Consider the following 18,174-nt stretch of genomic DNA (forward strand, 5'->3'; position numbering starts at 1 on the left):
TTGGCCCAGTGTCAAACAGCATGTTGGAGTTTCAGAACTTCAAATCTTGGATGTGAAGCAAAGGAGTTTTATTAACTGGCTTTCAGCAGGTGTGTTTCAGTCAAGTGGTGCATAAATCAGCAGGGTTAGAAACAGCCCTCTCTGCCCATGCCTTTGCACTGCTGATTATCAAAACGGTTATCCTAAATAAATAAGTGGTGATCTGTTAAAGGAATAAAAGCCTGCCTGAATACCCTGTTTAATGAAACTGGAATGGGTGATACCAGACTTTGAACRGGCCTTTGGTACTTCAGGTCTGCACCATAATCTCAGAAAAGGCACATTTATACAAACTGCAAGTGAAAAAAAATACCTACAGTGTGCTGTCATGTGGAGGGTCTGAGGAGCTTTCATGAATTCTTTCTGAGTTTTCAGTTTGAGCCTCTGATCTCTGCAGGCTTGGAATGTCCTTCACAGGGTATTTGGAAGATGTYTCCTTACCTGAAGAAAAGTTTCCCTTGGTCACATGAGGCTGATTTGAGGTGCTCACCCTTCAGACAGGATCAGGAAGGGTCAGAGCTGATATATCAGACCTTGGCATGTGGGTTCAGACTAAGACTGGGAAACTGTTATTCCTATTTCAAGCAAAACCTCCAGGTTTTTTTCAAATATGTGTGTTTCTCTTCATAAATGTGTGTTTCTCCTGCTGTTTGCCTGGGCAATAGGAACCATTTTGCTGAAGTGGACTGAAAATCACTCCCCTGCATTTTTCTGTGTTGTGAGACTTGCAAATTGTGCAGTGATTAAACAAAATTATCCACTGATTGGTTAGGAAGTGCAGATTTCACTCCAYCAGATTTACACTCTTGTCCTGTATAATGAGGAAGTCGGGGAGGCTCAGGAGTCTGTGGGATCTCTGGATGTGTCAGATTATTTTTTGCTGTCACATAACTGAGCACCGTAAGACCCTGGGGGTGAGATTACCCAGARCTGGCACTGAAAATCCACCTTGTGTCCTCTTTGCAGAATGATGAAGTCCTCTGTCCATGCAGAAGAAGATGACTTTGTCCCAGAGCTGCAGAGGAGCATCCATCCCAGGGAGAGGCCGGACTGGGAGGAGACGCTCAGCGCCATGGTAAAACACCTGCCTTACAGCTTCCCATYCCATTATTTGCTGTTCTGAACACCACTCCTCTACTCCATTTATACTCCCTGAGTTGCAGCTTTTTTAATGGATTGCACAGTACTTTGAACAAGGCCAAAATGCTTCCCTTCCTCTGGCAGTTTGTCAGGAGAGGGAAGGAGCTTTCACAACGCTTCTGCCCTATTAATGGGTGCCCCAAAGCAGGTCTCGTAACCAATTAGAAGGTCCATAATGTCACAATGATTTTCAGTCTGCATTAACCTCTTTTCAGCAAGACTTGGGAGCATGAAGGGAACTTCTTGTAAAAACATGCTCTTTGAAGTAAGCAGCATTGTGGATGAATGAGATTTTAGCAAAATGCTGGCTAAGTCTAGAGAAATAAAAGCTCAGCCTGAGAGCAAWGCTACCATCAGAGGGAGCAGAGCCRCAGSAAAGCAAACACRGAGGTGCTGTTCTCATCTCACAGRAGGTACTCAGATGGGCAGTGGGCCACAGACACTGGATTACCTTCATATCCATGGGKTTTTTKCWGCCACAGCTTCTCTGGGAAATCTGTGMCAAGGCCTCATCACCCTCACAGGGAAGAATTCCTTCCAGTATCCCATCTAACCCTGCCTTCAGGAGTGGGAAGCCATTCTCCCTTGTCCTGTCACCCTCTGCCTCTATAGTCTYTCACTCTTCTGTCTGCAAGCCCCCTTTAGGCCCTGGCAGGGGCTGTGARCTCTCCCTGGATYCTTCTCTYCTCCAGGTGAACATCCCCAGCTCTCCTGTCAGTTYTTGCACTTTTCACTTTGTAATTTCTTTCTTCCTCGTGTGTGGCTGTTCCTGCCTTGTGTGCACCTTGGCCACAGTTGGGAGCCCTGTCTGTTCCCATCAGTGTTGCTSTGGCAGCAGCACCTGCTCCCAGCTCTGAGTCTGGTGGCAGTCACTGTGTGACACTCTCTGCTGTCTGTAACCTCCAGGGGTGTCTCTGAGCTGTCAGGCTGTAATTCCGTGTCCTCACCTGTACACAGGTTCCCTGGCATGTCTCATTTGGTGTGTTTTGTTCTCCTGGTTGATTTGCAGTGAAGGGAATGTTCACCTGCTTGAGGCTGTTGTACTCATGAGCAGGGCTCAGTGTTTATTTTATCTTGCACCGTGTTCTTCTCACTGCCCACTTAATGCACCTTTTGAACGTGTCCTCCTGCACAGCTCTGTGCCAGCAGTGCCAAAACTGACTGGTCCAGGCTGTGGAGAAGAGATTTAGAGGATGATAAATAGGGAAATTGCCAGCTGGGATTGCTACAGAGTGGCTTGGTGTGATGAAGGACAGTAAAGCCACTGAACCTGTATTTGGTTGGATTTTTGCTCACAGTGTTGGTTTGACCTCAGGGTCCTCTGAATACAGTGTAAAGAGAGGGAAGAAAAACCTCACTTGTGTTTGCTGTGTTGAGCAAATGAAATTCCCACTCTCACCCTGTGCCTTAACTGCAGTCAGGGACAATATTTAGATGTAAATATTTGCAGGACTGTGTTCAGCAGTGTCACTCTTTTCTGTTTAATCAGCATATCTTCAATATTCTGCCTTTCCCCTGATCATTTTAAGCCTGAGAGTTCTTCCTTCACTCTCTTCCTTCACTTGGCATTTTTAGCAGCCTCTRGTTTAGCTTTCTCCCAGACATTGCTCCTTCCATGGTGTGTGACTGTCTCAGAGTGCCACAGTACATCTGATSTTTGGTTCGTGGTTGCTGCAGATGCAGATTTTAGGTTTTGTTGCTGCTTGGAGCCCCAGCCCCTGGGGAATGGAGGCTGCAGGGTTGGAGGAGTTGTTTTCTCTCTCCTTTGGTTCCCCTGGCTGCTGCCACCTCACGTGAATCCAACCTTCCACCAGGTGAGCCCAGGCTGAGACAAGGGGCACTTGGAGAGCTGGGGGAGTSCTGGCACTTGTCCCCTGAACTTTGCCTTGGTACCTGCTTTTATTGGGAAGAGGCAATTTATGCATTCACAGTTACATGAACAAGTCATCCCTACTCTTCCTCCCTTGCTTTTATCCACAGTATTTTCCAAAGTGCTTATTATTAATTTATAAAAGTGCTTTGTTTCCAGAGCTTTTTCTTAACAAGAAATAAACTGAAGGTCCTTCTAAATGTGTGGAGGTTGGATGTCCTCCTATGCTGTAAATATAAGGTGACAGAAACTCTATTTTTAATGTTTTTCTGTCCTTGCCAGTTCATTCTGGGCACCTGAGTAGCTTCAGTCCTTTGTTTGATGCAACTTCTTCTGTCTTCTTTAGTTTATTATTTATGCTTTCACCTGATTTTTAACACTGCTTGTTTTGTGTTTGTGGTGTAGCAGCAGGCCAAGWGATTTTGTGTTGAGACCTGGWTTGTTTGGGGAAAATCCCRGAATTGTTGAAAGGTTTGGTTGKAAGGGACCTTAAAGCCCATCCAGCTGCCTGCATGCTCCTCAAGCATTCCTGTATTTTGTATTCCCCCCAGCTCATGCTCTGTATTTTTAGAATTTGGGTGTATCAGACACTTTTTTTCTGGCCGTCACAGCCCCCAGTTCCCACTGTGCTGCACCTGCTGGGTATCCTTCACACATCCCAGCATTTCTGCCTCTGCTCCACTTCAGAAAATGCAGTTGATGATAGTGACTTTCTTCATGGAACATTTCTGAGTTCTGGGGCTGAAAAGCCCTATGTGAGCCAAGGAAAATTACAGTTCATGGATTTTCTAACATTTCTCTGAGACAGTAATGTTGTTTTAAAGGAAATGGGTATCTTTTCCTTGTCAGGCCCTGCTGAGTGCTCTATTTCTAAGTTACAAGAAATGAAGTTGCGAAAGAGCCTTTATATAATATTTCTCACATGAGCCTACAAAACAGCTGTCCTCAGCCTGCATTAACTTCAGCATAAATTGATATTTGTTTTTAATATTAMATTTACCACAGTTTACTGACCACCTGAGTTACTGCCATCACCTCTTCATGGGTTCAGGAAGTAGCAGTGTTTAAAAACACCAGGGCAGCAGCTCTCCCCACCATCAGGCTGCTGTGCCCCCTCTGTTCCTGCTGTCTTCCACTTGTCTRAATTTTGTGGGGAAACAGGATTAAAGTGCTGAGATAGTTATAAAAATCATCATTTATGCATCCATTGCAACTGTGCTGCCATGTACACACTGAAGCTGTGTTCACCTGACTCTGGAGATCAGGGGGTGCACTCAGAGCAGGACCTGGAGCTGCTGGAGCCAGTCCAGAGGAGTCACGGAGCTGCTCCAGGGCTGGAGCCCCTCTGGAGCCAGGCTGGGAGAGCTGGGGGTGCTCACCTGGAGAGGAGAAGGCTCCAGGGAGAGCTCAGAGCCCCTTCCAGGGCCTAAAGGGGCTCCAGGAGAGCTGGAGAGGGACTGGGGACAAGGGATGGAGGGACAGGACACAGGGAATGGCTTCCCACTGCCAGAGGGCAGGGATGGATGGGATATTGGGAAGGAATTGTTCCCTGGGAGGGTGGGGAGGCCCTGGCACAGGGTGCCCAGAGAAGCTGTGGCTGCCCCTGGATCCCTGGAGTGTCCAAGGCCAGGCTGGACATTGGGGCTGGGAGCACCCTGGGACAGTGGGAGGTGTCCCTGTTTGTTACAATGGTGGAATGGGATTTAAGGTCCCTTCCCACCCCAKCCTTTCTGTGATTCTCTGTGAAAAAGTCCCTTTTCCTGCACTTTYGCAATTCTTKAAGCTTTGGAAGCATTCAGAATATGAGTCCCTAAACCCATGGAAGGTTTATTTTCCTTCCTAGAACACTTCTGGCTGGGATCTCAGGGGATCTGGGTTCCTGTTGCCCATAACAGGGCCATGAAGGGACAGCTCAGGTTTTGCTGGTGTAGAACCAGTTTGCCTGGAAAGGGGAACCTCAAATTACCAATGGAAACCCCTCACGAATCCGTGAATTTGACAAGTGCACATGAAGGCAGCAGCTGTGGCTGGTGCCCATCATCCCTTTAGGCTTGTGCTCATGGAATTTGCTTAGGAGAAATGCAGGAGAAATTTTCTGAGGAGAATTTAGCCTATAAATGCTTTAGCTGAGAGCCTGTGCTGTGAAGTCCCTGGAATGATCTTAGGTCAGAGGGGTTCTCAGATCTTTAATATTTTCAGCATTTGATACCAGATGGGGAAGGTACCATGGCTTGTGAAGGTAATAAAGGCTTTTTAATGAGACCTGAATATATCACTGTTAAATCTGGGACATGAGTGAGGAGAAAACTATTTTTAAATGCAATTATGAAAGCGTGCAGAGATTAGTGCATTGTAAGGGTTTCAAGAAAGGTTTTTATGTCCTTAGTGTTTGTTTTTCATCCTTTGTACAGCACTTGGACAGTGCTGCCCCAGGTCTTGAGTGGGGCTTCTGCGAGAATAGATGCCAAAAATAGAATACAAGGGGCTTCTTTTTTAATTTGTGYTGGTTGGCTGGTTGGTTTTTGATTCACAAAACATCAGGGCTGGTTCTGATGCAGGCTAACATGAATACTTGCAGGATATGTGGCAAAATGTGAATAAAAAGGGAATGTGGTGAATCCATTTGCATGGCCCTGTCAGCTGTAGTGATTTCCAAATAGTGCTTTACTGAAATGATCTAATTTTAGCTTTTGAGATATGTAGATRTAATACTCTTAAAAATGTTAAAATCAATATTATTTTTTTTTTCCTGTGGCTCTTCATGTTTGTGTGTGTAAGAACCAACATCAGAATTTTTTAGCTGAGGATGTGGTTGGGAGCTCTGAAGTCACTGTCAAGGTTCTGTCAGACTGATCTTGTTCTCAGCTGGGTTCCACATCATGGAAACAATTTCTTGGGGAGRAAAGTGCTTTTGAGCTCTGACTGCCCAGCTGCAAGTTCTTTCTAAAAGTCTAAAGTTTTAAGCTCTCAAGTGCAAGGGAAAGTTTTAGGAGATATGTAGCTGAAATTGTGGTTTTTTTAATGCTAAGTTTTGAAGGGCTTCGGCAATTCAGTAGAAATGGACTTCAGAATCAGGGAATCTCCTGAACTGGAGGGGACCCACAGGTCATTGAGTCCAGCTCCTCCCTGCACAGGAGGGCCCAGAATCCCAACAATCCGCCCAATTGTCTGAATTCTCCAGGAGCTCTGGCAGGCTCAGAGCCTGCCTTAGATGCTTCTGCACCTAAATACTCCAGAATTTGGCTTCTGGCTCCGAGTCTGAGGACTTTTAACTTTGTTAAACACTAGGGGAAATGCTGCCTGTATGTTTGGAGATGGTTTTGTGCTGCTGGAGGTTCTCAGGCTCCTGCCTGGCCTGGGTTAGTGAGCAGAGCTGTGTTRGTGCTGCAGAAGCTGCCCYTGGCAGCRTTTTTGTGTRAATTGCTGGGSAACAGCTRTAGCAAGGGCARGGATGGGATGGAAATGGGGAAGCCCAGGAAGGGTGGGCAGCACAGGCCCTGATCTGACACAAATGTTCTGGGGCAGGCCAGCACACCAGGCAGGCGTCAGGTGCAATAATATTTTGGTCAAAGCAGTTCTGCTCTGGCACTKCACCAGTAACCTGTATTTCCTTTTCAATCCACACAACTTGCTTTTCCTTGTTCCTGCTGCATGAATCCAGTATGTTTTTCCTTCGTTAAGCTTTTGGCAAGGGTTTCTGTTGCTGTGTGAGGTTCTTTCTTTGCCTCTTGGTTTGAGGGGCCTTTTCATTTCACAGGCTGACTCCCAGCACGGAGCTCGTCCCTGAGAATCTTCAGAAATTGGGGCAATCACTTAATTGGCACATTGGCTTCCATTTGGGTTTGCCAATTAAATAACTTTAATTAAGCCAGAATGGATACTGTATTTTTGGCAGGAAACATTAATTCATAGCAGTCATTTAGTTTTCATAGGCAAGAGCAGCAATAGTTTCTGGTTACATTTACAGCCCTTACAGCCTGTGCACTCTGGCACTACAGTGTTGAGCCAGGAAATCCAAATTATATTTCCTAAATATGTGTTTGAAAATGTGTTTCTATGCAAGAGAATGAAGGAATGATTTAGAATTTGCTAAGGCTGGATCAGTGCAGTGTGTTGTGCACCATCATCACCAGTTTTAATGCCCTTTCTTCGCTGATGGTGGCCCAGCCAGGCTGCTGTTGCTGCTGCTGCTGCTCCATGGTGCTGGGGATGCTGTTGTAGCTACTCCAAGTGATTCCTTGCCCTGAACTCTATACTCAGGATTATATTGTCACTATCCTCTACCTCCTTTCCTCCCACCCTGATCCAAAGCTGATCTCTTCCTATTCCTGTTTTGTTGTCAGGAATATACATACAGGAAATGCCACAAATGTACTTATTTGAGAGATAAAACTTAAAACTTGTTTACTGTCGACCACTTTTCCCTAGTCCCACCTGCTTAAAAATAAGGTGGAAYAGCTGGGAAAGGAAAGGAGTCTCTTATTTATAAGGGGTTCATTTTAACTGGCTTTTATTTTTTTTTAATCAGCATCCATGTCTCCTTAGTTACCATAATGCAGGAAAAAGATGGAACTGTTTTTGAAGGGTTATCAGTATTTTGCTCATCCATCCCCTTCCATTCCCCAGTTTAAGCCCAAGAGACAAACAAATCATGTCAGAGTTTGTCTTTCTGAAGGTTGTAGGCTTTAATAGTTTTTTTTGCCATGATTCAGCCTTCTTAATTACAAGCTGATGATTTATTCCCTGAAGATGTTGATAATCTTTAGCCTGACTTTTTAATTGAAATCATTGCCTACATKTCTGCCTTGCTGCACAGTATTGGTCACTGCTGTGTTGGTGTGGGGCTCCATGATGTCTTTTGGGATTTGATCAGATACCATGRTTGCCAGGGCACMGATTATTCATGGWATCAGGGAATGGTTTGGGTTGGAAGGAACCTTAGAGCCCATCCAATCCTACCCCTGCCATGRCAGRGACAYCTCCCAYTGTCCCAGGSTGCTCCCAGCCCCAATGTCCAGCCTGGCCTTGGACACTCCAGGGATCCAGGGGCAGCCACAGCTTCTCTGGGCACCCTGTGCCAGGGCCTCCCCACCCTCACAGGGAGGAATTCCTCCCCAATATCCCATCCATCCCTGCCCTCTGGCAGTGGAAGCCATTCCCTGTGTCCTGTCCCTCCATCCCTTGTCCCCAGTCCCTCTCCAGCTCTCCTGGAGCCCCTTTAGGCCCTGGAAGGGGCTCTGAGCTCTCCCTGGATCCTTCTCCTCTCCAGGTGAGCACCCCCAGCTCTCCCAGCCTGGCTCCAGAGGGGCTCCAGCCTTGCAGCATCTCCATGGTCATTATTCACAGTCCCAGCTGTTACAGCATCAGCTGTCCTGTGCTGACTGGACCTGAGTGACCCCAGGTCATTTCTGGAGAGTGCTGTCACCTCACATTTCCAGCAATGTGACCTTTCCCGGTGGGAAGGCAGGAGTGAGGAGCCAGGTGTGGGATCCCAGGCYGAGCTGTGCCTGTCCCTTGGATGGAGCTGATGAAGTGATGCCTCTGTTGTGCTGTTGGCAGGTTCTTGGGCAGGGAATGGTCCAAAGGGTGAGCTCCAGGCAGGCACATTCCTCACATTGCTGTGCTGTTCCAGGCCTTTGGGCAGGGGATCCCATTCTGTGCTCATGCCATTGCAAACAGCTCTTCTCTGTAAACAAAAGCTGAGCCCAGGTTGGCTTAGCACACAGAAATATAAATTCCCATTAATTGTACTGACTCAGATGCTGGGCTTGAACATCAGGCTGCTGTTTTTTCCACCTTCCCCATCTTGCTGCTGCTGCACTGGGACAACTCCTGAGTTGCTAATCCGATTTATACCTATAACATAACATCACATTATTATTTGCATAATCACTGGCTATGGCCAGGGGACTTACCCGAGCAGGATTTGCTCGATTGAGCCTCAATCCATCTCTRTTGGGTTTTGTGTGATGAGAAATTGCTCTCTACCATAACAATCCGAAGCTCCACTTGTCCTTTTATATCCAAACCATGATTAGGATCCCCTCCTGYCTCTGTACATCAAACAGTAGCTGGGATCTTTGGAGTCTTTTTTTTTTACCAACAAGAAAAACGGAATCAAAAGTATTGTGTTTGTTGGATGTTCTATTTTCTGTGGCTTTCCTCTGTCATTTATTTTGTAGGCTGTACAGGAGCAGGACTCTAACCCTGGTTGCCTTTCCCACGCATATTGTATGTGGGATTTTTATTGTTAAAGAAAGTACATTCCTGAGCCGCTGTGCCTTTGTGTGAGGCTGTGTACTGTAGCCTGCAGCTCCTGGGCCCAGGCCTTTGGGAATGGTAATCAGGCTCCACTATGGGAATGTCACATCCAAACTCAGGGCTCTCAAGGAGTTACCATGCTAATGCTGCCCTCAGTAGCCACCATTCACTGGTGCTGGGTGCATCCCTTTTACCCCTAAAACTGTGGATTTGGTGAAAGCAAACACAAGTGTGGGGCTGTTTTGCTGGAAATCACCAACTCCCATTGGATTCATTGGAATCAGTGAAATCCCTGTGTCTCTCTAAGGCTCCCTGGGGAAATGTTGCCATGGCACGGAATCAAGCTGCTGTGTGGAGGTGAGTTTTGGTCACAGTGACAGTGGCAGTGCCAAAGGAGGCCGTTCAGAGCTGCCAAGCTGCTTGTTCTGTGTCTTGGATTCCACTTCAGTGGTTTTACATGGGAGCTGGGGAAGGTTTTATCCATGTATCCGTGAGCTGCAGATCTTTATTTGAAAACACAGGAGATGAATAGTTAACAATTTGTTCTTTGTTCATTCCAGGCTGATCCTTTAAATTATGGTAAATGGATTCCCTGGACCAAYTCCTCTGTGATGCTAAGTCTCAGGAATGAGAGGTTTCCCTGAATTTGCCAGCTCATAGCAATGCTTCAAAGTGTTGGGTTTTTTTGTTTTTCTTTTTCTTATTTCCCCCCCACTTCCCCCCCTTTTCAGTGGAGATGCTGGGAGTAGAAAAAGCACATTCTGTGTGGTCCTTTAAAAAAAGAGAAGAATTCCCTTTTAACCATGCCATGCAATAAGTACTGGCTGGAGCAATTCAAAATTKGGAACGTGGAAAATGGCATTAAAAGTTCTAAACTCACAAAATGATACAGATTCAAATGTCTTATTGAATACAGATTTCTTATACATGGGATTAAGAATGTGCATTGGCGGTGTTCAAAGTTCCCTTACTGGAAGCACTTGTCATTTTTTCGCTCCTTTTCTCTATCCCGTTATCTCAGTTGCCATGAGATTTTAAAGGCATCTCTGGCTGGGCAAGTGTTTCTCCACATTCCACAATTCCCAGACTGAGAGCTAAATTAAAAAGTCAGTTCTGCCTCTAATTACTTGAGCCATCCTGGCCTTGAGCTCTGCACCTAAACCACCCTCCAGCCAGAAAGGGTATTTGCACTGAGGAAGGAGCGAAGTGATGACTTCAATTAAAAAAAAAATTATAAAATTTGAAAGGTTTCAGTGTTTCTTACTCTGAAAAACATCCTTGTGCTGGGTGGTTTTGAATGTGCCTGTGCTGCGCTCTGCTGATGAGAACATGAACAGCACAGGATTAATCCTTAAAATCACAGAATCACGGGATGTTTTCTATTGGAAGGGACCTTAAAGCCCATCAAGATCCATCTCCTGCCATGGGCAGGGACACCTTCCACTGTCTCTGGCTGCTCCAAGTCCCATCCAGCCTTCCAGGGATGGGGAGACTACAACCTCTCTGGTCAGTTAAGAAATGCAGGATTGGAGGGGGATATTTAATGTTATTTTTAACTTCTTTGGTAAAGCTGCTGTAGTATAACAAGCACATATTTTTATTTAAGATGGCATTGTCAGACCTGGGTACCCAAACCAGGTGTTGCTTCTTTATTTTAAATGTGTCCCAATATCTTAGCAGCTCTGAAAAATGTAGCTGCCRTGTGTTAAAGTGACAGAGCCACGCTGTATGAAAATACTTAGGAAATTCATTTGCCTCCACTGAATGAATCCATGGAAAGTTGTAACTTGAAGAACTTTGCTTTTCCATCATATTGCCCCTGCACCTTTGACATTTTGGGATGCATGCTGTCTCTTCATCCATTCCCATGTATTTCTGCCATTCAAAACAGTGACCCAGTTGTAGCCTTGCTGTGCTGAGTACATATTAATCCTTTTAGGGGTAAATGCTGCAGAATTGGGACCTTTCCTTTGGCGTTACTTGGAGCAGCCCGGACATGGTGATTTGCAGTTTAGTGAAGCATTTTCCCTTTGCTTTGTTGATTTATTCATTGTGGAGARCCAGGGTAGTTGTTACAATATCTGAAGGAAGAGCAGGGAAAACCTTCTCTCTCTGGAGTGTGTTAAARGCAGGGCCAAAGCTGAGATGGACCAAATTTCTTCCTTCCTTGTGCTCCACGCAAATTCTTGTGCAGTATTTGCTGAGAGGAGGACTGTGTTGATGGAGCCATCACCTTCCACCTTGCAGGGAGCAGGGATTTTTGTGGGACACTTTCTCTTTAATACTGCATGGCAAACTCTGTGAAGGAGTTGGTGCTGAGTCAGTTCTGTGTASTGAGTTGGTGCCCACAAGTTGGGGCAGCTGTTGATGTCCTTGTGCATGAACAYCCACTTGAGGCCTCTTCAATCCTCTTCGTGCCAAGTGGAGAAATTACTGCTCCCTACAGAGTAATGACTTCTCCTGAAACAACATTTCTGTTCCCTGCTGTTCTGCAGCAAAGAAATACGACCRTGCAAAGCTTTGGGGTTTTTGAGAGCTCTGAAGAGGGTTTGGGTTTTTTTCCTCTCTTTGTATTTTTTGCCTCCAAGAAAATTGAGGGGAAATGAAGATGATGTAAAGGAAAGACTGTCATGGAAACCAAGCAGCATTTGGAATCAGCTCTGCTGTTTTTAGAAACAAGGCCATGTGCTGACAGAATTCAGAGCAATCTGGTCTCTCCAAACTGGTTTTGGTGAGAGACTGACAGTGGAAAGRGGAATAAATGTTAGTGCCTGTTTAATAGTTGTTCTTAGTTGTTGCAGGTTAAATTCCTGCCTTCAGAAATCCYACCTGGATTCAGCTGAGGTGTGTCTGTGGTGCCTTCTCAGGGCTCTTTCTGTGGTCCTGTGGAAAATCAGCCATGGGATTACTTGTGGGATTCCAGGGTTTCTTGTGCATCCCAGAGAAAGTCTGGAGCAGCGGGAGGAGGGCTGTGGGTTCTGCAGTGGTTCTCCCCTGCCGAGGGTGCCAAGGTGGAAACTTCATCACGTCAGGTTCACTGGACTGTTGAATTCAACTTTACACGTATTTTCAGGTTGTGTTATGTCTCTGCATGTGAGGGAGACAGGTTGACATGTTTTCTGATAAATGCAAGGAGGCTTTTTAGGAGAAAATCCTTTCATATTATGCAGTGGAATCGTTGGATATAAATTATTTATGACTAAGGTTTTGTGTGCTAGAGAGCACCAAGCTGAAGTTTTCTAAATCRTGTCTATAAATAAAAAGACCAGACATTTCAAATGCTTAAAGCTAAACAGCCTGATTTGTGAGAGCTCTCAGATTCCACTCTTGGATTCCCARGGAGTTTAGGAGCAACACTTGAACACGTCCAGGGCAGGGAACRGGGCTGGGGAAGGGTCTGGAGCACCAGGAGTGGCTGAGGGAGCTGGGAAAGGGGCTCAGCCTGGAGCAAAGGGGGATCAGGGGGGACYTTGTGGCTCTGCACAACTCCCTGACAGGAGGGGACACTGGGGGGGTCGGGCTGTGCTCCAGGGAACAGGGACAGGAGGAGAGGGAACGGCCTCAGGCTGGGCTGGAGAGGGGCAGAGGGGACATTGGGGAAATTCCTCCCTGGAAAAGGGTGCCTATCCCTGGCACTGCCCAGGGTGGAGTCCCCATCCCTGGAGGCGTTCAAAAAGCATGGATCCAGAAGCTTAGGACATGGTTCTGTGGTGAATGTGGTGGTGGCAGTGGGTGATGGTCTTTACCAGCCGTGGGGATCCTGTGATCCTGCGGTCCCTGGAGGGTGGGACAGGCAGACACGAGTTCCTCCTCCTCCCTGGAGGAAGGCTTGAGTGGGATCTCCCTGCCTGGCAGTCCCTGCAGGTGTCTGTGACAAAACACTGAATTTCTGCAATCTTGGCTCAACTGCTGCTGCTACCAGCGCAGCTCTGGGAAGGAGRATTTCTTGGTTCAGGGAAAGCTGGTGAAGTGGTGTCGCTCCAGAACCTTCCCTGCAAAGGTAAGAGACCGAGGGTCCTGATAAATCGATTCACTGCGTGCTGGGCTGAGCTCTAATTTGTTTACCAAGTTTTGGACTGGAGCAGATTGATGCAGCAGTRACATTCAGCTGTGAAAATGGGACTAAACAATTTGCATAAACAGATTTGCTCTGCAATTACCAGGTTTCCACARCACAATGATGCATAGAGAATAGGGGAGTGAGAAGCCACTGAKGATGCCAGGTAGCTAATTTTCAGATGTAAATAATCCAACTGTTTCAGAATGATTTTTAAAATTAAATTACTGTGACACAAAGCACAAAAGATGACAAATCTAATTTGGAGGGTTTTGTTTGTGTTTCGAGGGGAGAGTAACCTAGGGTGACATGCTGCATGCCAAGTTTTGCATCAAAACAGGTGCAAAATAGTGAATAAAGTCTYATTTTATGTAGCTGTGTATCTTTGGTTTGAATGGAAGGGAGTTGAGTTATTTAGGAGTAATACAGTTTCTAAAGTTGCAGTAAGTTTCTTTTTTTGTTACCTGTCTCTTCACCAGGTTTTTTTCTAATGTTGGTACCTCCTTAATAAGGATTTGAGCTTGCACAAGCCTTTGCTTACCTTTCTGTGCCTTTGCCTCAGCTGTGAGCCTTGGAGAGGTGGTTGTTCTGCCTCAGAGCCCATGGAGCTCAGATCTCTTTGGAGAAGCCCCCAGAGTTAATCACTGCCTTCCATCTCATTGTGGTCCAGTTAACTGCACACAGGAGATGGGAGAGGCAGAAATCCAGCTCYATTTGGACATAGCTCCCTTGGGAAGGACAGAATCATACAGCTTTTCCAAGAGAGGTGCTGGCATTTCGGGCTCCTGGAGGTGTGAGTTTTGCCTACGCTGCTTTGAGTCACATCCAGGGAGGTCTCTGCCCACTGCTGCAAACTGGCTTGAAGCCCACGTTTTCTGTCAGATTGTTTATGCATTTTTATATCCCACCAGCTCCTACTSCTGATGGAGAAGAAAAATTCTTTTTCTTCCTACAGAAATTCTGTTCCTTAAAAAATTAAGCAAGCACATCGAGCTMGGCCTAAAAGCAGCTTACTGGAACGGCACATTTATTCTTGTAATTAGTTATTTTCTTATGTAAAAGACCTGTAAGGTTTATTAAATTGGTGATCCTCTTAATGCTGAAATTCACCATGAGACTCTCAAGTGTCCTATTACATGGTGGAGTGATTGTGTGCTCAGTAAGTCAGTCAGCCTGGGTAGATGTATTTAAGTGTACAAATGCTGTTGCTGTTTTTGCTGTTTGCTCTGGTGAGTGGCTGTGCCTGTTGAGCAGAGCTGGGGGTCAGTGGGGTCTGAGCACTGTTCTGGTCAGAGCTGTGGAGGGGCAGTGAGGGCCTGGCTCGGGTTTGCTCTGTGCTGCTCCCAAGGTGGAGCTGAGCCAGGGTGGATAKTCCAGGGGCAGTGCTGGGAGCACCAGGAGCTGGCTGGGTGCAGCTTTGGGGTGTTCATCTCCTCAGAGCCAGGAACAACCCAGGGCACTGGGTGCTCCTGCAGCCTGCTTGGCTTTGGCCAGGGGAGGCTCCAGCATGAGCACAGGGATGGAGCAGCTCTGCTGAGAGGAGAGGCTGAGAGAATTGGGGCTGTTCAGCCTGGAGAAGAGAAACTTCAGGGTGACCTCATTGTGTCCTTGCAGTGCCTGAAGGGGCCGAGAAGAAGATGGGGAGAGACTTTGGACAAGAGCCTGGAGAGACAGGACAGGGGGAATGGATTCACACTGCCAGAGGGCAGGGATGGATGGGATATTGGGGAGAAATCCTTCCCTGTGAGGGTGGGGAGGCCTGGCACAGGGTGCCCAGAAGCTGTGATCCCTGGAGTGTCCAAGGCCAGGCTGGACATTGGGGCTTGGAGCACACTGGGACAGTGGGAGGTGTCCCTGTCATGGCTGGGGATGGCACTGGATGATCTCTAAGGTCCCTTCCAACCCAAACATTCTGAGATTCTCCTTCATTGTGTGAAGCAGGGGAATGGACCCCGCAGTGTCCCTGGGGCTGCAGCAGGACCCTCACATGGGTAACAGGGCTGTAGCCTCACCCCTGTGGCTGGCTGGTGTTCAGTGGGATGGATCCCTCCCCCTGGCACTGCTCTGGGTGATAAAAATGGGCAGGAGAATGGCATTACTCACTCACTGCAGCTCTCTCTGGTGTGGTGAGCTCAAGTACAGGTGACACATATCAGGGTGACAGGGAGCTTCAGGGAGGAGTGGCAGAGATGGTCCTGCTGTTCATCCCACACATGGGCTGCTAGCTTGGGCTGTACTGGTCCAGCTGTGGAGTTTTGGGAGTGGAGACCAATTTTTCCATATTTCACGCTGCAGAGGGAAGCTGTGTTCTGTGATTAGTCACAGCTTTGGGATGGATCCATCTCTGTTCAGGGGTCTTGCACTGGAAGATTTCAGCTTGGAACCATTGGGGCTGATGTGACATSAGGGCAGTCCTGTTTGCTCCTGTCATTAGAAAAGGGATTTGATGGAATCCTTCTTGGCTCCAGGTCTGTAGGAGAAGAAACACCGAATTGCCTTTCTCCTTTTTGGTTCAGCATTCACTCTTCAGGACATTTTTTATGTTTTTAGTGAGTAGTATAAAGCAGAAAAAGCTCATTCAGCTGGTGTCACCCTAATCACTGATGGGCCATCTCTGGCCAGTATCAGTTGTTTTTCTCCTCCTGCTCAGAAGTCTGTGCTGGTTTTGCTGTTGGATCACTGTTCTTTCCATAAAAGCCTCACTGAACCCCCTTGTTCTTCTGGGTCACAGCAGGAGAAACACATGGAGGCTGAGTGTTGGTGTCCATTGTGATGGAGAATCCAGCCCCAGCAGAGGTCATGGCTTAGGAAGAGGCAGCTGGAGGAAGGAGGGGRTGAGAAAGTGTGGGAGAACAGAAAGGAGGGAGATGGAGTTCTGGCCTCACTGAAGTAGATGAATTTTAGTGATTAAGGGATTAATATCCTCAAGCAGTTAAAACCAATAGCTTCAAACATCTATTTTAGAAGTTCACCTCCCACATATAAGCAGCTCTGTCATTAACTTGTTTTCCACTGTGGGAGCAATCCAGTTTCTTGCAGTGCCTCTGCCTGAGTTGAAAGGCACAGATGTCTGGAAAATCAGGTACTTAATGAGGAGTCCAAGTGTGGAATTTGGGAATGTCTGTTTCACTCCCACCTCTGAAAATCTCTGCTTTAGAAACCAGAAGTAGCAATGAATTAAAATCTGTATGTCACAGTTATACTGAGGGTTAGCAAGGCTTGGGGCAGAAAGAGATTGTCACTTCCCTGATCCCGGTCCCAAGGCTGAGCATTCCCTGGTAARAAGGCAGAATTCAATGAGCACATCTGAGGTTTGTACTCCCATCCAGAGCAGAGGGGCTCCTGTTCAGCAGGCAGAGTGCAGAGCTTGCAGCCACATTTTAACCTCCTTGCTTTTCCCATCTCCTTCCCTGCAGGCCAGAGGTGCCGACATTCCGGACATCCCGGGGGAGCTGCCGCTCCGGTCCTGCGGCAGCACAGCCAGCATGAAAGTGAAGAATGTCAAAAAGTAAGAGCGGAGTTCTGTGATTTTCCTGTCTTTCCTGGGGTTCTAGTTCTGCTGTGCTGAGTTTTAGCTGTTGTGCTGCAGAGGAGGGCATTCAGCAAYAATTTGTGATGGTGAATCTTCAGCAGAGCAACCAAAATCTACATGGAACAGAGTATGTTGGAGCTAACAGAGCCTAAAACTGGGCAGGACAGGTTTTGGTGGCTCTCACCTGGCTGTAGAAACAAAGCTAGGTATAGTTTTCAACCTCACTGTTGCAGTGTTTTTAATTTTCTTCTGTGATTCTTYCTGAAAGTGATTAATTAAAAAACCCCACAATAGAACATATAAAGAGAAAAATCTCAAAAGAAGCCCAGGCAATGTGTAAATTGAGGTAATTTTCCCTGTCTCCTTATGCTCTGGAAAGCTAAACCAGGACAAGTGGGTGGCCTAGATGTATTTTTTATCTGCTTTTTTTCTTCTATTTTCTYTTTGCATTCTGCGCTCCATAACTTCATTTGAATGGATTTTACACGATTTTCCCTTCTAAGGATATTTTTTCCCTGATCTCCGAGTTTGGTTTTTTGTCGTGTGGGGTCATGCTGTATTTCTGTCACTGCTTGTCTCCCAGAGACTGTAAACCAAGTCATTATGCTTGCAGCTATGGGGATCAGAAATAATCAATATTACTTTGCTAAAAATGCTGACGTGAGGAGCAGAACTCCCCAAGATTGATGGATCTGAGCCTTCATCTCACCCCTCTGGTGCKCTGCTGAGAGGGAAATGGCTCTTTGTTCCAGTGCTAAGCAGCCAGATGCTGCATCTCACTTCCCACTTGTATTCCCGTGGGAAGAGGGAGCTAGATAATGACAATCTCATTGGCTCACCACCAGGAATATCTATAGGAGTCTGTAATAGCTTCAGCAGAAGCAGGAGCATGTCGCAGAGCCAGAGGAGCTCCCCGGCAGCCACAGTGTGCCTGGAGACACTTGGGAATAATTATGCCTGACTTTTGAATTTGCAAAAGGCTAAGGATAAATAGAGTTTGTTCTGCACCCTCAGATACATCCCCCCGGGACTGATGGGCTGTGATGCCTTTCACAGGTAAAATTCTGCTTTCCTCGTGTCTTGTGCAAGGCTGTGGATGTGCATTTGTGAGGTGCAGCTGCTTGTCCCTGCTCCGTGTCCGAAATCCTGCGGGGTGTCCTGCTGCTGGAATGCCACAGACAGCTCTGTAGGGTGCAATGGGATGTGGTGCTGCTGGAATGTCACACTCAGAGTTCTGTAGGGTGCAATGGGATGTGGTGCTGCTGGAATGTCACA

The 18,174-nt window shown here is 46.8% G+C and overlaps 1 protein-coding gene across 4 annotated transcripts in view; it reads left to right on the forward strand.

Moving 5' to 3' along the window:
• Positions 1 to 18,174, forward strand: part of ARHGAP32 (Rho GTPase activating protein 32) — a 234,830-nt gene that overhangs the window by 86,838 nt on the left and 129,818 nt on the right. For 3 of the 4 annotated variants that reach the window (XM_057373534.1, XM_057373532.1, XM_057373535.1), the window contains exons 2-4: positions 1,006 to 1,114; positions 16,784 to 16,875; positions 17,914 to 17,955. In XM_057373534.1, the coding sequence (XP_057229517.1) occupies positions 1,007 to 1,114; positions 16,784 to 16,875; positions 17,914 to 17,955 (242 nt within the window). In that variant the 5' untranslated portion in view covers position 1,006. The remainder of the gene's footprint in view (positions 1 to 1,005; positions 1,115 to 16,783; positions 16,876 to 17,913; positions 17,956 to 18,174) is intronic. The other variant, XM_057373533.1, reaches the window with a different exon arrangement.

Source organism: Malurus melanocephalus, unplaced genomic scaffold (genome assembly GCF_030028575.1).
Source record: "Malurus melanocephalus ecotype Western Australia unplaced genomic scaffold, MMel_1.1 scaffold_201, whole genome shotgun sequence".
In the NCBI taxonomy this organism is placed as follows: domain Eukaryota; kingdom Metazoa; phylum Chordata; class Aves; order Passeriformes; family Maluridae; genus Malurus; species Malurus melanocephalus.